At 32.2% G+C, this 14120-nt stretch overlaps 1 protein-coding gene across 1 annotated transcript; it reads left to right on the top strand.

Moving 5' to 3' along the window:
* Positions 1-7156: 7156 nt before the first annotated feature.
* On the top strand, positions 7157-8012 carry LOC111019254 (stigma-specific STIG1-like protein 3). Its single transcript, XM_022295598.2, has one exon. It carries the CDS (start codon positions 7271-7273, stop codon positions 7745-7747), a length of 477 nt encoding a protein of 158 aa, XP_022151290.1. The 5' UTR covers positions 7157-7270; the 3' UTR covers positions 7748-8012.
* Positions 8013-14120: the final 6108 nt, after the last annotated feature.

Raw genomic sequence — 14120 nt, forward strand, 5'->3', positions numbered from 1 at the left:
AGGAAAATAAACCAAAAGACACAAATAGTAAATATCAATACATGTGACCCTTCACTAATACATGGACATTCATCAATGTATCTAGTGATTCATGTATCCTATAATTCATGTATGTAATTTATTGATAATTCATGTATTTGCAATATGTCTAGATTAATTTTAACATCATTCCTTAATCTAGACTCGAGCAACTCCAAGCTTTTCTCTGAAGTTAACAAATAAGTCAAACTTCAGTGCATTGGTAAAAATATCCACCACTTGATCTTGAGTCTTGCAATGCTTCACCATCACTTCTCCATCTTTAACCAAGTCTCTGATGAAATGATACTTGATTCTAATATGCTTGCTTTTTCCATGAAATACTGGATTTTTTGATAATGCAATGGTAGAACCATTATCACAAAATAAGACAGTCTCAAATCTTTTAGTACACTTTAATTTTTTCAACATCCATCTTAGCCACAAAGCTTGACATCCAACTGCAGATAAAGAGATGTATTCTGCTTCGGTGGTAGAAAGAGCAACAACGGGTTGTTTCTTCGAAGTCCATGAAAAACTCCCGAGCCAATGCTAAAAACATAACCGGATGTATTTTTATGATCATCAACATTACCACCCCAGTCACTATCACAAAAGCCAACTAACACTGATTCTGGAAATTTCTTGTAATGAATTCCAAGATTTCTGGTGCCAAGAATGTAACGAAGAACTCTCTTACCCGCTTCCCAATGACTTCTTTTTGGACTTGTCATGAATCTGCTTAACATACTTACAACAAATAAAATATCAGGTCTCGTTGCTGTCAAGTTCATCAAGCTTCCAACTAAGCTTCGATATAAACTTGGATCAACTGCTTCTCCAATATTATCTTTGCTCAATTTTAAATTTGCGTCCATGAGCTTGTTACAAGGAAAAGCGTTTTCCATCTTGAACTTTTTCAACAAATCACCAACATATTTTTGCTATGAGATAACAATCTCTCCATCCTTTTGATTGACTTCAATCCCAAGAAAGTAATGAATGAAGCCCATATCACTCATTTCAAATTCTTTTTTCATGGAATACTTAAAGTCATCACACATCAATTTATCATTTCCAGTGAAAAGCAAATCATCGACATATAGTGAAATAATAAGAAACTTGTCATTCTTATCTTCCTTGACATAAAGTGCATGCTCATATGGACACCTTCGAAATCCTGTCTTCAAAAAGAAATTGTTAATGCGACTATACCAAGCTCGTGGAGCTTGCTTTAATCCGTACAAGGCCTTTTTCAGCTTGTACACCTTATCTTCTTCTCTCCTTTTCACATAACCCAGAGGTTGTTCAACAAATATCTATTCCTTCAAGTATCCATTCAAAAAAGCGGACTTTATATCTATTTGATAAACTTTCCACCCATTTTGAGTAGCCAAAGACAAAATCAATCGAATGGTCTCAATTCTGGTCACAGGAGCAAATATTTCTTCATAATCAACTTCATACTCTTGCCTGTAACCTTTTACAACAAGTCTTGCCTTGTATTTTACAACTTCACCATTTGACTTCAGCTTTGTTCTATACACCCATTACACTCCCAGAGCTTGTTTATTTATAGGAAGCTCCAATAACTCCTATGTTTCATTTCTTTTTATGGCATCAATTTCTTGATCCATTGCAATTTTCCATTTTTCATCTTTAATCGCCTCATCAAAATTTATAGGATCAACACCGACAAATAATGCAAAATTAGCAAAATCATCAATTCTGCTAGTAGCATTATAAATATCTTGAATATCTCTCATTCTCCTTGGTGAGGTTTCTTGATCACTAGCGGAAGATTGTGATGAAGATGAAGATGATGCAACTAGCTGAATCCCTACTTGCTCCAAGTCTTAAACACGTCCACATTCATCCGTGTTAACATGAAATGGACTTTTAGATTCACAAGCATCATCCCAATTCCAACATTCTTCTTCAGTAAAAATCACATCTCGACTAATAATAATATTTCTCGACATAGGATTATATAATCGATAAGCTTTAGAATTTTCACTATAACTCACCATAATACTTTTTTCAGATTTATCATCTAACTTTCCTTTTAGCTTATTTGGAATATGATAATAAGCTATACTCCAAAAAACTCTCAAATGACTAACACATGGTTTCTCACCATACCATGTTTCATAGGAGTCATACCTGGAACACTCTTTGTTGGAGCTCAATTCAAGATGTAAGTAGTACATGCAACAACATCTCCTCAAAATTCATCTGGCATCTTTTTGGCTTTCAACATACTCCTAGCCATCTCTATGATTGTTCTGTTCTTTCTTTCTGCAACTCCATTCTGTTGTGGAGTCATCCAAATAGTCTTTTGATGATGAATACCATGATCCTTGAAAAAGTTATCAAAAACTATATATTCTCCACCGTGGTTAGATCTCAATGTTTTTATTTTATGACCACTTTGATTCTCAACAGAAGCTTTAAAAGTTTTAAAACATTCAAATGCTTCACTATACTCTTTCAGAAAATAAATCCACAATTTTCTGCTAAAATCATCAATGAAGGTTATGAAATAACGATTACCTCCGTTTGATATTGTGCGCATGGGACCACACAAATAAGTATGAATAAGTTCAAGAGGTTTGGAGGCTCTCCAAGCTTTACCAATTGGAAACAAATCCCGATGGTGTTTTGCAAGAATACACACCTCACATATCTGTCTCATGGTTGATATTTTGAATGCCTCTCACCATATGATTTTTGCACATATATGATAATGACCCAAAATTTAAGTGACCGTATCGAAAATGCCAAAGCCAAGATGCATCTTTTAATATGCTAGTAAAGCAAGCAATTTGATCATATGAAAATTTCATAGGAAACATTTTATTACCCGTCATTTTCACATTGGCAATAAGAATGCCACTTTGATCTTTGATTGCACAAACACCATCTTTAAATGAAACTTTGAGTCCTCGTTGGAGCAATTGACCAACACTCAGAAGATTATGCTTCAGACTCAAAACATAGAACACATCCACAATTCGTTTGGTGCCTTTTTTCGTCATAACGAGAATATCACCTCGACCTTTGACTTGCAATCTGGTATCATTACCAATTTTCACGTCACTTTGAAAAGATTCATCCAAAGTAACGAATATACTTCTATTTCCTGTCACGTGGCTACTACAACCACTATTAAGATACCATGTAGGCTTTTCAACATTTTCTTGAGCACTACATGCAAGAAATAGAACTCCTTCATCATTTTTCTCCTCCTTATGCATCATGGTAGAATTATAATTTCCATCTTCATTTCTCGGAGCCCAACAATCTGCTTGAAAGTGACCATACTTTTTGCAATTAAAACATTTGATGTGAGAGAAATTGCCACGACCACTTCCTTGGTTTCTACCAAAACCTCCTCTTCTTCTACCTCATCTTCCTCGAAATGAAGAAGGGTTTTCTTGCTTGTTTTCATAACTCGCACAATTTCTATTGTCATAGTTTCTTCCACCTCCTCGACCACCACGACTGCCACGTATTCCGCAATAACTGCCTCTGAAGGAGGTTTGCATCTGAAAAGCTTCCTTAGGAGAAGTAACATCATGTTGTTTTATTCTAAGCTCATGGGATTGAAGAGAACCCATCAAGCTATTTAACGAAAATGTAGATAAGTCTTTTAACTCTTCAATTGCAACAACAACATGCTGAAACTTTGTTGGCATACTTCTAAGAATCTTTTCAACAACACTTTGATCGGTCTTTTCTTCTCCATTTGATCTTAAATTGTTGACAATCGCAAGGACACGATTAAATAATCCTTCAACACTTTCAGTCTCTTTTATCTTTATGGAATCAAATTTGGATCTGAGGACTTGTAATCTTACCATCTTTACCCTATCCTCTCCTTGATAGGTTGATTGCAAAATATCCCAAGCCTCCTTTGCAGTAGTAGCTGTTGAAATTCTTTCAAAGATTCCTTCATCAACAGCTTGATAAATAAAGAATAATGCCTTCTTGTGTTTCTTACGATTCTCTCTCAACTCAGAAAGTTGTTGGTTCGTGAGCCCGTCTTGATTCTCAACTTCAACGAATCCCCTTTCGAAAATATCCCACAAATCTTGTGAGCCGTATAACACTTTCATTTGAATACTCCATTGACTAAAATTCTTCCCATTGAATTTAGGAAGTTGGGGCTGCAACATGTTACCATTTGACGACATTTCTGGAACTAACTCTGATACCACTTGTTAGAAACGAAGTAGTCCCTCACAACACAATTCAAGAGACAAGAAAAAAAAGGTTGTTCTTTTACTCACACTAAATTGAAGAAACACGAACTTGTATTTTGAAAGTGACTTTGCTTTCGTTGAGATTGATTACAAATGACAAATCCTACACATATTTATACTAGTAGGAAAATAAACAAAAAGACACTAATAGTAAATATCAATACATGTGACCCTTCACTAATACATGGACATTAATCAATGTATCTAATGATTCATGTATCCTATAATTCATGTATGTAATTTATTGATAATTCATGTATTTGCAATATGTCTAGATTAAATTCAATAGCATTTCTTTGCTCAGTGATCCAACTTCCCCTGTTTTATATGTGCAAAGGCAACATTTCCAAAAACTTTAAGGTGATTCAAGCTTGGAGGCTTGCCTGTCCAAAACTCTTGATGGAGTTTTAAAATTCAACGCTTTGAAGGGCTATGCTTAATCAAGTAGGCAGCTGCACTAACTGCTTCTCCCCAAAATATTTTTGGCAATCTTGCATGAGAGTATGCACGTAACTTTTTCAAGAATAGTTCTGTTATACCGTTCAGTCAAACCATTTTGTTGAGGGATTCGAGGAACTGTTAGATATCTATTAAACTATTAAACTTTTCATTTAGATATTCCAACCCGTTGTCTGTTCTGAGCATTTTTATCTTGCCCGTCTGGTTTTCAACTAATGTTTTCCAATGAACAAATTTTTCAAAAGTTTCATCTTTTGTCTTAAGCATGTAGACCCATATGCCACAATTGAGTTTGCTTAGAATTTAAATCAGAAACTACATTCATTTCACCAACAAGAGTTCTTCCTTCCTTGTAACACGTATAGAACATTTCTTATGATGCCCTTTAGTTTTATAGAGGCACCTTTACGAACCAGAAGAGTTCCATTTTATGATGTGTAGTCAAAACCAACTTTGTCTAACCAAGTGAGATTAAATTCCTCTTAAGACCAAGTACAAATCTGACTCAGGATAAAACTTTAAAACCCATCATCATCCAGCTTCAAATTAGTTGACGAAGCAATTCTCTTAATAATCCCACCACTTTGCCACCCTCAATCTCATTCAAATAAAAAAACAACGTAACCTTTCCAGAATCAAGTCAAAGTTATTCTGACTACTTAAGTGGCCAAATTCAAGTAACAAAGAAGAATTAAATGAGTGAGAATTAAACCTTGAAGTGGCCAGCGCAATAGTCTACTAAAACTTGTATTTTACAGAAAAACGATTGGAAGAAAAAAAAAAGAAGAAGAATTTAGCTCAAGATTAAAGTGACAAAACTTGAAAATGAAATCAGTGAAAAGATTGCCATTCAACGAAAAATGTCAACAAAATACAAAGCCAAGCAGGAAATTGAAAGCACAGATAAATGAGAAATACAAAGGTTGTCCCCTACTAGCTAGTTTCACCCGACTCTCTCGAGTTGAAGAAGATCAATACCATACTCGGTAGAGATTTTCATTTGATAACTTTGTCTAACTCTTTCGTATAGGCTGGACTACTCCCTCTCCTCCTCTTCAAGTTTGTGTGAATTTATAGTGCTGGATTGAAGACTTTGAACCATTGGAAATTTGCAAGTTGATATCAGATTATATGTGTGAATTAATTTTTGCATGTGTTAAATGCTCCAAATAAAGCCTAAAACATTGACCATCTCATATTAGGTTTCTTTCAAATCCTCTAGTCCTATAAAATCTCCAAATATTCTAAATACTTAAGCTCGAATATTGTATATAAATAGCCTAGAGTGTGCTATCAATAGCCCATGAACAAATAAAGGCACAGTTATGCTAACTACCAAAATTCACTTGCAAATTTTTAAATAATAATAACAATTCCAAGCTCACTCTTATTAAAATAATGATGTCCTTAGTCCAAAATTTAATATACATATATATTAATTTGCCATATATACACTTTATATTCCCAAATGATTTTTTTTCAATTTTCCTCATAATCTTTTAAAAATTACGATTCCATCCTTCATACATTTAAGTTCCTAATTAAGTTGCTAGAATCACTAAATATTAAATAAAAAGTGATATGAAAATTTAAACGACCTCTTGGTGTTCCACAATTGTGTGATATTATCTATTTTAAGTTTATGCTCTTTGATTTACCTAAAAAATTTCGTACACTAATAAAAATAATTATCCTTATTTATATACGTGTGATATTTTTCTTATCTAACAAACCTACAATTTTTCTCAGACTCTCACCACATATAAAATAAAAAGATTTATTGGAAAAGTAGTCTCTTAGCCCATCGACTTTGAAAAAGGAAAATGGTATGCGTATGGTTCCCACATGCAATACGTGTCTCAATATATAACTAAGTGATTCTTGAGAGTTAGTCAACTTGAAAATTCATTAAAACTTTGCATTCATAACTCTCATTTTCTCGTGCTATCTTTGCTTGCCTCTGTGTGAAATTTGTTGCTTATTTTATGCTCTCTTTTAATACATTTAAATTAAATTAAATTAAATGTTTTGGTTCTAAGAAAACACACAACACACACCACAAGTCACAACTATTATTAATTTAAATTAAAAGGCCATCTCTTTTGCTTCAAATTTGTGTCTTTATTTTCCCATTTTTGCATTGCAAATCCACTTCCTTTGCTTAGCCTAGCAGCATGCCTTAATTTCCTCTGGTCAGCTCTTTCATGGAGACGCTAAATTTCTTAAAATCCCAGATTTACCCCTTTGACTTTTTGAACTGTGACATTGATTAATATTATGTAGAAAACAAGTTTTGTGAACTGTCCCAAAGCAATGAAACTTTTTAATCCTTATTTTTAATTAAACTTTAGGGCTATTGCCCTATAATTCAACCACACTCTTTGCCCTCCCTTTTGCCCATCTATATACATCAAAGTCTTCCTCCCTCAACTTCCTACCCCTCCCCCTCTCTCTCCAAGAATCCGATATCAAGAACCGAACCGATCTACCATTCTTCCTTCCTCATCGAAACTTCCATCGGCGAAGCCATGGAAGTCATCAAAATAATGATCATAATAACCATAACCGTGACTTTGTCCATCACCATCACCATGAGAAGCTTCGAAAAGTCGACAACGACGACACAGACACAGACAATAGCGTCATCGACAACACCCATTGTCGAGAAAGGACCTGCTACGACGATGTCGTTGCTGTCGAGGAGCGTGAGCCGATTCTTGGCGCAGGATGTGAAAAACCCTAGATCGGCCAGCCATTGCCATAAGAACAAGAAGATGTGCGAGAAAATGCATGGAAAAGGGTGGGAGTGTTGCAACAACAAGTGTGTGAACTTGATGAATGACAAACACAATTGCGGCGGATGCAAGAACAAGTGCAAGTACACGGCGGAGTGCTGCAGGGGACAATGTGTGGACGTCGCCTATGACAAGCGCCACTGCGGGCAGTGCAACCACCACTGCGACCGCGGTAAATTTTGTGTATACGGGATGTGTGAGTATGCATAATATTGAATTATTATCGTTACAAAGTATATTATATAGTCCATTAGTTCGATGGATTATTGATCTTGAATTTTCTGCATGAAGAAAAAAAAAAGACAGAAATTTGGAGAAAAAAATTCAAATACAATAAAAGAGCCACAATTTTGGGTGGTTCTCTCAAAATTAAACTTCAAAATATATTTAAAATAAGGATTGTTATGAAACACATTACTTAAGAAGTATATTTTTTGTGCCAATTTTTTTTTTCTTTTTCATTTTTCCTTTTTGGTGAGGGAGGATTCATTTGTAATTTAATCACACATGATGGATGCTTCATTATTAAGTATACAATTTTTACCTATTTTCATTTTGTTAATCTTCCTATTTGACTTGGATGTGATACATTTTGTCATATACCTATTAGCTGAGATTTGGTAATAATTTAAAAACTATTCAAATTTTCAATGCGTTTAATTGAGCGTCAACGTCTATTTTTACTATTATTTTTTTAGTACAATATGTGAGGTGAATGATTGAACTCACAATCTATTGATTTGAGATATATGCAAATTATCATTGAGCTATGCTCGTTTTGGCAGAGCGACAACGCCTATCATCTATACATAGATAGATAAGTATATATATAGTATACGTTAGTGTACATATTATATTGTAGGTATAACATGTGTATCTCTGTATGTAAGTATCCTTCCAAAAATATCATAGACAATTATGATGAGATATAGAATTTATATATATAAATGACAACGAGAGAATAAGAAATAAAATCTTCAATCATATTTTTTCAGAAGACCAACGATTTAGGGTTTGATAATTTTTTTTATTAAAAAAATAAGACTATAAATGCTTACCAATAGTTTTTATTTTCTGTGTATATTATATTTTAAAAACGTTTCAGAAATCCTACCCAAAATTAAAAAAAAAAGTTTCATGTTCTAAAAATTGGGCTAGGGCTTTAAAGTTAAAGTTTTTTTTACAAGGTGAAAAAGTAAACAAAGAAAAGTTAGGGGAAAGATCAAGTTATCCTAAATTTTGCTAGGTCTATCAATTTTTACCATAAACTTTGGATGAAATTTCATCAAATTACCTTTTTACTATAAACTTTTAATTTCATCAAATTGCATATTAAACATGGATATGTATTGCTATTTTCTCCTTAAAATTTAAAAATATTGCCATTTTTACCATATTGATCTAGATTTTTGTTTGAATAATCGTTGAAACAATGTGTGTTCTATGGGTCATAAAACATAGGATATGAAAAATTGATAGGATTTAGATAAAAATTGCATTAGATTGGATAAAATTTGTAAGTTTTGACGAATTTATTCAACGGTCGATTCAGTACATTAATAAAACTTAATTTGTTTTAAAAACTCATTTTTATTTTAAATTAGTGAGTTGTTTAAAGTTTTCTACATTATTTTGTGTTAAAATCTGTAGGTGAATTAACTGAATAGAGTAAAAATTGCAACACTTAATTATGGTTATGGTCAAATATAATGAAATGTACATGTTACCATAACTATTAATACAACTTTCTAAGTTTATGGATAAATTTTGACTTTTTTCCTAAAAAAAAGAAAAATCATTATTATTATTAAATGCTTAATTATAAAAAACAATTATCAAATGTATAATATTAAATTTTGAAATCTAGTTTTTTTTTGTTTTAGTTTTCTTTTGATTCATAGAATACGAAAGAGGTTCTGCTCAAAAAAAAAAAAAAACCGAAAGAGGCCTACAAAAGTTTTGGTGATCCTTTTTTTAACATTGAGTAACGTTTCGTATGTATATTTAATTAATTAATAATTATGATAAATCACCATGGTCATATAGTATTTACCATATTTTTTCCAATATTTGAGAAACTTTAATTCTTGCTGACAATCTTCAAATATATATATATAAATATTGCTGACAATCATCACATTTTGGAATGTTAAAGAGAGAAATGTAGAAATGAGATATATTTTTTTCTATTTTTCAAAAGAATAATGAATTGTTGTTATAAATATGAAGATAACCAACACTTAAATAACTATATATATATATATATATGTTTTTTCCTTAATACCACAGGAAAGTAAAAGAATAATGAAAAAGTTATCATTCAAATAAACAATTATGCTGGTAAGATGACAATTTTTTTTTTCAGTTTTCTAATTATTAAAATTAAATCTATTTACTAACATTTTTTTTAGGTTTGTGTTTTTTCAAAAACAAAACAAAATCACTTTAAAAATAAAAATTTTCCCAATTTTTAGGATTTTGCTAAAATTTTAAAAAATATGTTTGAAAAGGTATACTACAAATCAAAGACACTTATTATATAAATAAACACAATTTTTGAAAATAAAAATAAAATCATTTTCAATCAGAGTCTTCTTTAAATTTTCAAAGATGTTATTAAAACACCCGAACAAAATATATCAAGGAACCAACCAATTAATAATACTTTTTATTTATGAGAATTTTTTTTACACGTAATTTATGAGAAAGAAAAACCCTAATTTACAATTATTTCTCCCCCATGCTAAAGAAATACGCCAAAATTATACAAATAACTATTCAATTTTCTAACATGACAATGTGAACCTAGTTAAGTGGTCTATACCAATATATATTTATTTATTTTTAATATAATTTTCTTAAAAGAAAATTTAAAAAGGCATTTTAAAATGCAAGTTTTTTGGTCAAATTTACCAATCTAAATTTGTGCCCACTAGGCCAAGCTAGCTAATTATAGGCTACTTATTTAATATGTGAGGAAGAACAATTAAAAGGTTGCTTGGGAGTGTGTTATTTTTAGTAAGCCTAATTTCGATCACAATCCAAAGCCAATGGCCAAACTACTTTCTTAGTAAAAGGCACCAAATTCTCCAAATAAACAGTTGTTCGAAATGTTTGCTTTAAGAAAAATAAATGTTGAATCTTACAATATAAGCAAAGTATAATATATAGATATATATATATATATATATATATCTAAAGTTCTCTCCCCTTGAAATTTGCATGAAATCACATGCATTTTCCCTCAAAAGATGCTCCTTCTCACATGTTTTTTTTTTAACCTTAATATAATTAAGGGTAAGCAAAAGCAAAGGCCCTTAAGTTGTAATTTTAAGTCCCAATGCTTCCTTATTCTAATAGGCATAAATTATTGGTAGGTTAATAAAAGATCAATTTGATAATAATAATAATAATAATAATAATAATTAGTATCTTTAAAATAAGTGCTTTTGTTCAACCTTTATTTATTATATTATATTATATATAGATTAGCTAAATTTGAGTACGGAAACATAGATTAATGAAAAATGATTCTTTTCGAGTTTATGGAAATCTAGCTGTGATTTGGAAAAACGTTTTGAAACCAAAAGTTAGGATATGTTATAATCCATTTTCAACTGCATATATAATTCATTAGTTAAATAGAAATAGTTCATCATGATTATTTAGAGCCCGTTTGGTAACGTTTTTATTTCTTGTTTTTTATTTTTCGTTTTTAATTTTCAAGAAACATAAATGTTTTGGCAACCATTCATGTTTCTCTTTTATTATTTTTTAAGAAACATTTATAAAATTATATAGAAATTTTGGAAACAACAAAATTGAGTTACCTGTTTCTTGATTTGTCTGGTTTCGTTTCCAATTTGTTTTCAAAATATAAATAAACATTATTATTTTTATCATCTTAACTTATAAATTGCATAATAAATATAAAAAAATTAATAAAACATAAAAATTTTGAATATTTAATTTAAAAAATAATTTGACATACAAAACTTTTACCTTTTTAATTTAAAATTGTAGAGAACATTTATCAAATAAATAAATAAATAAAATTGTAGAGGACGAGAAACAAGAAATGGTTATTGAATAATTTTTGTTTCTTTTTTAAATAAGAAACAATTACCATGAGCATTTATGTTTATCTTTTATTTAAAAAGAAGAAACTAGAAACAAAAAATAGGAAACGGAAAACAATAATATCTGTACCACACATAAAAGTAGGGGTGAGCAATCGCCGTTGAAAGACCGAACTGACGTCGGTCGGTTGGTTTTCATCCATTGTCGGTTGGAGGTCAATTCTGAAATTTCAGAATCGACGGGTCGGTCGGTCGGAAGCTACAAGATTCTCAATAACCGACCGACCGAATATTATCAGTGTAGCATAATTTTTTTAATACTTCTCATTTTTAAATATTATAATGTTATATAATTTAGGAACCCTAAAATTAAAACATCTTCTTGCGCCTACCCCTCTACTTCTTCTCTGCCGCCGAGCCCACCTCCCTTCATCTTCTTCTTCTTTGCGCCGCCCAGCCCACTCCTTTCTACGCCGCCCAACTCCCCCCCCCCCATTTTCCTCTTATCAGCGCCGGGCCGCCCACCCTCCCTTCATCTCCGTCTTCTCAGCACACCTCCTTCATCTTCGTCTTATTCCAAAAAGAAAAAATTAATAATTAAACCGATAAAACCGACTGACCAAACCGACCGTTCGATTGGTCGGCCACAAAAATTTGAGTCGGTTTGTCGGTTTTCTGCAAGCAAAAACCAACCTGGTCAGTTCGACGAGGGTTTCTGCAAAAAACCTACCCCGCCCCGACCGGTGCTCACCCCTATACAGAAAGGGCTACAGAGAGAAACTTTTTCTCACTATTTCACCCTTTTAATTTAAATATTTTGATTGTTATTTGGGGGGCAATTTTGTCATCCAAACATAATTTTTTCTCTCTCAGTATTTCCTCTTCTTTCTCCCACGCCACTTCCACCCATTTATCTTTTTTTTCTTTTTCATTTTCTTTCAAAATACTTTATCTTTCGTCTTTACAAATTCTACTTTTTTTCAAATTAATTTTCTCTCTTAAATGTCAAATGTTAGAATATAACTGTTGTACTAAAAAAAATGTTAGAATATAACAAGTTAGAATATATATAGTTTTGTCTATTTGTTTCTATGAATCAATTTAAAATTTATAACTTACTTTTAATTATAATTAATAAGGAATTTAAAAAGTTTTGTAACTCTTTATCTTTTACAGTTATATAAAGTTATTTCTCTTACTCTTTCTCCCAACTTCCATCGGTCTTTGCCCTGAGGTCGAGCAATCTACGTGGTCTTATCTTCCAGACGCAAAAGGCACAACCACGTGCTCTCAGTTAAACTAAGTGGCGATATCTGAAGCTTCCTTCTTGGTTTTCAAACACTTATTCTAGAAGAAAAAACTTCCCACTAATGACTTGACAACGCCGTTCAAGCCTGCTGCCAGAAACTCTGCTCTTTACCTCAGCACCTACTGGGTTCATCTCCTCTAATGCAACTATTTGTTAACGCGATTTCATTCAACCGTTCTTTGATTTCCCAATTGTTGTTCCTGAATAGATGACAGATTCTCCCGATATGTTATGGTTGTCTTTCTTGCTGTCGCAGTCCTACCATTTTGGACACCATCTGCAACTTGCATCTGTTGTTTCAATGATTCTCTAGCAACACTCAATTGTAATGTGTAAACTGTAGATCTTCTATAGCCAACTACCACCAACTTGGATCCTTTGGTTAGCTTCCAATGGTTTCCACCAAACTCACTCTGATAACCATCATCGTCCAACTTACATGTAGAGATAAGATTTATTCTGATATTGGGTACATACTTGATATCTCGAAGTAATAACTCAGTCTCACTATTGGTCTTCAATTGTATGTTTCCAATCCCTTTACTCTAGGAAAGCTTTGCATTTCCTATCCTCACGTGGCCACGATTGTCTTTTCTAAAAGATGTGAATAATCTCCTATTTGAAGATATGTGTACTGAAGCTGCGCTGTCTATTACCACTCCGATGACTGGTTTCCTGCTTTTGTGTTGCTCTCAATACAGACAAGGGCATCATCTATAACTATATTTGACTCCGCCATATGCCTTTTCAAATCCTCTTTTAATAGTTTATAGTTTTTCTTGATGTGACCTTTTTTGTGGTAGTGAAAACGTGTAACATCTCTCTTCCAATTCTTCCTGTTATGCTTTTACTGCCTGTCATCAGATGCAACTTTCTCTTTACCTTTTTGGATAGGCAATGCTGAGTCTTGTCTGAAAGTAGACTCTTTTCCATTCTCCTTCCTACAAATTTCTTAAGCAATTATCGCATCACAAATTTCTGAAAATTTCAAAGATTTGTCCCATAACGAATTGGACATTACTGTCTGTTGGGTTTAGTGCTCTAAGCTTGTGAGTTTGTAATTTGTAAATATTTTATTTATTATTAATGAAAGTTATTTTATTATTTCTTTGCATTACTCGTATTTCAATAAACTAAGATCCAATGTTATTTAATGTAACTAGAACAGTATATATTTGATATACAATATATAGGC

Source organism: Momordica charantia (genome assembly GCF_013281855.1).
Source record: "Momordica charantia cultivar OHB3-1 chromosome 10 unlocalized genomic scaffold, Mcharantia_2.0 BLBB01000010.1, whole genome shotgun sequence".
Taxonomy (NCBI): Eukaryota; Viridiplantae; Streptophyta; class Magnoliopsida; order Cucurbitales; family Cucurbitaceae; genus Momordica; species Momordica charantia.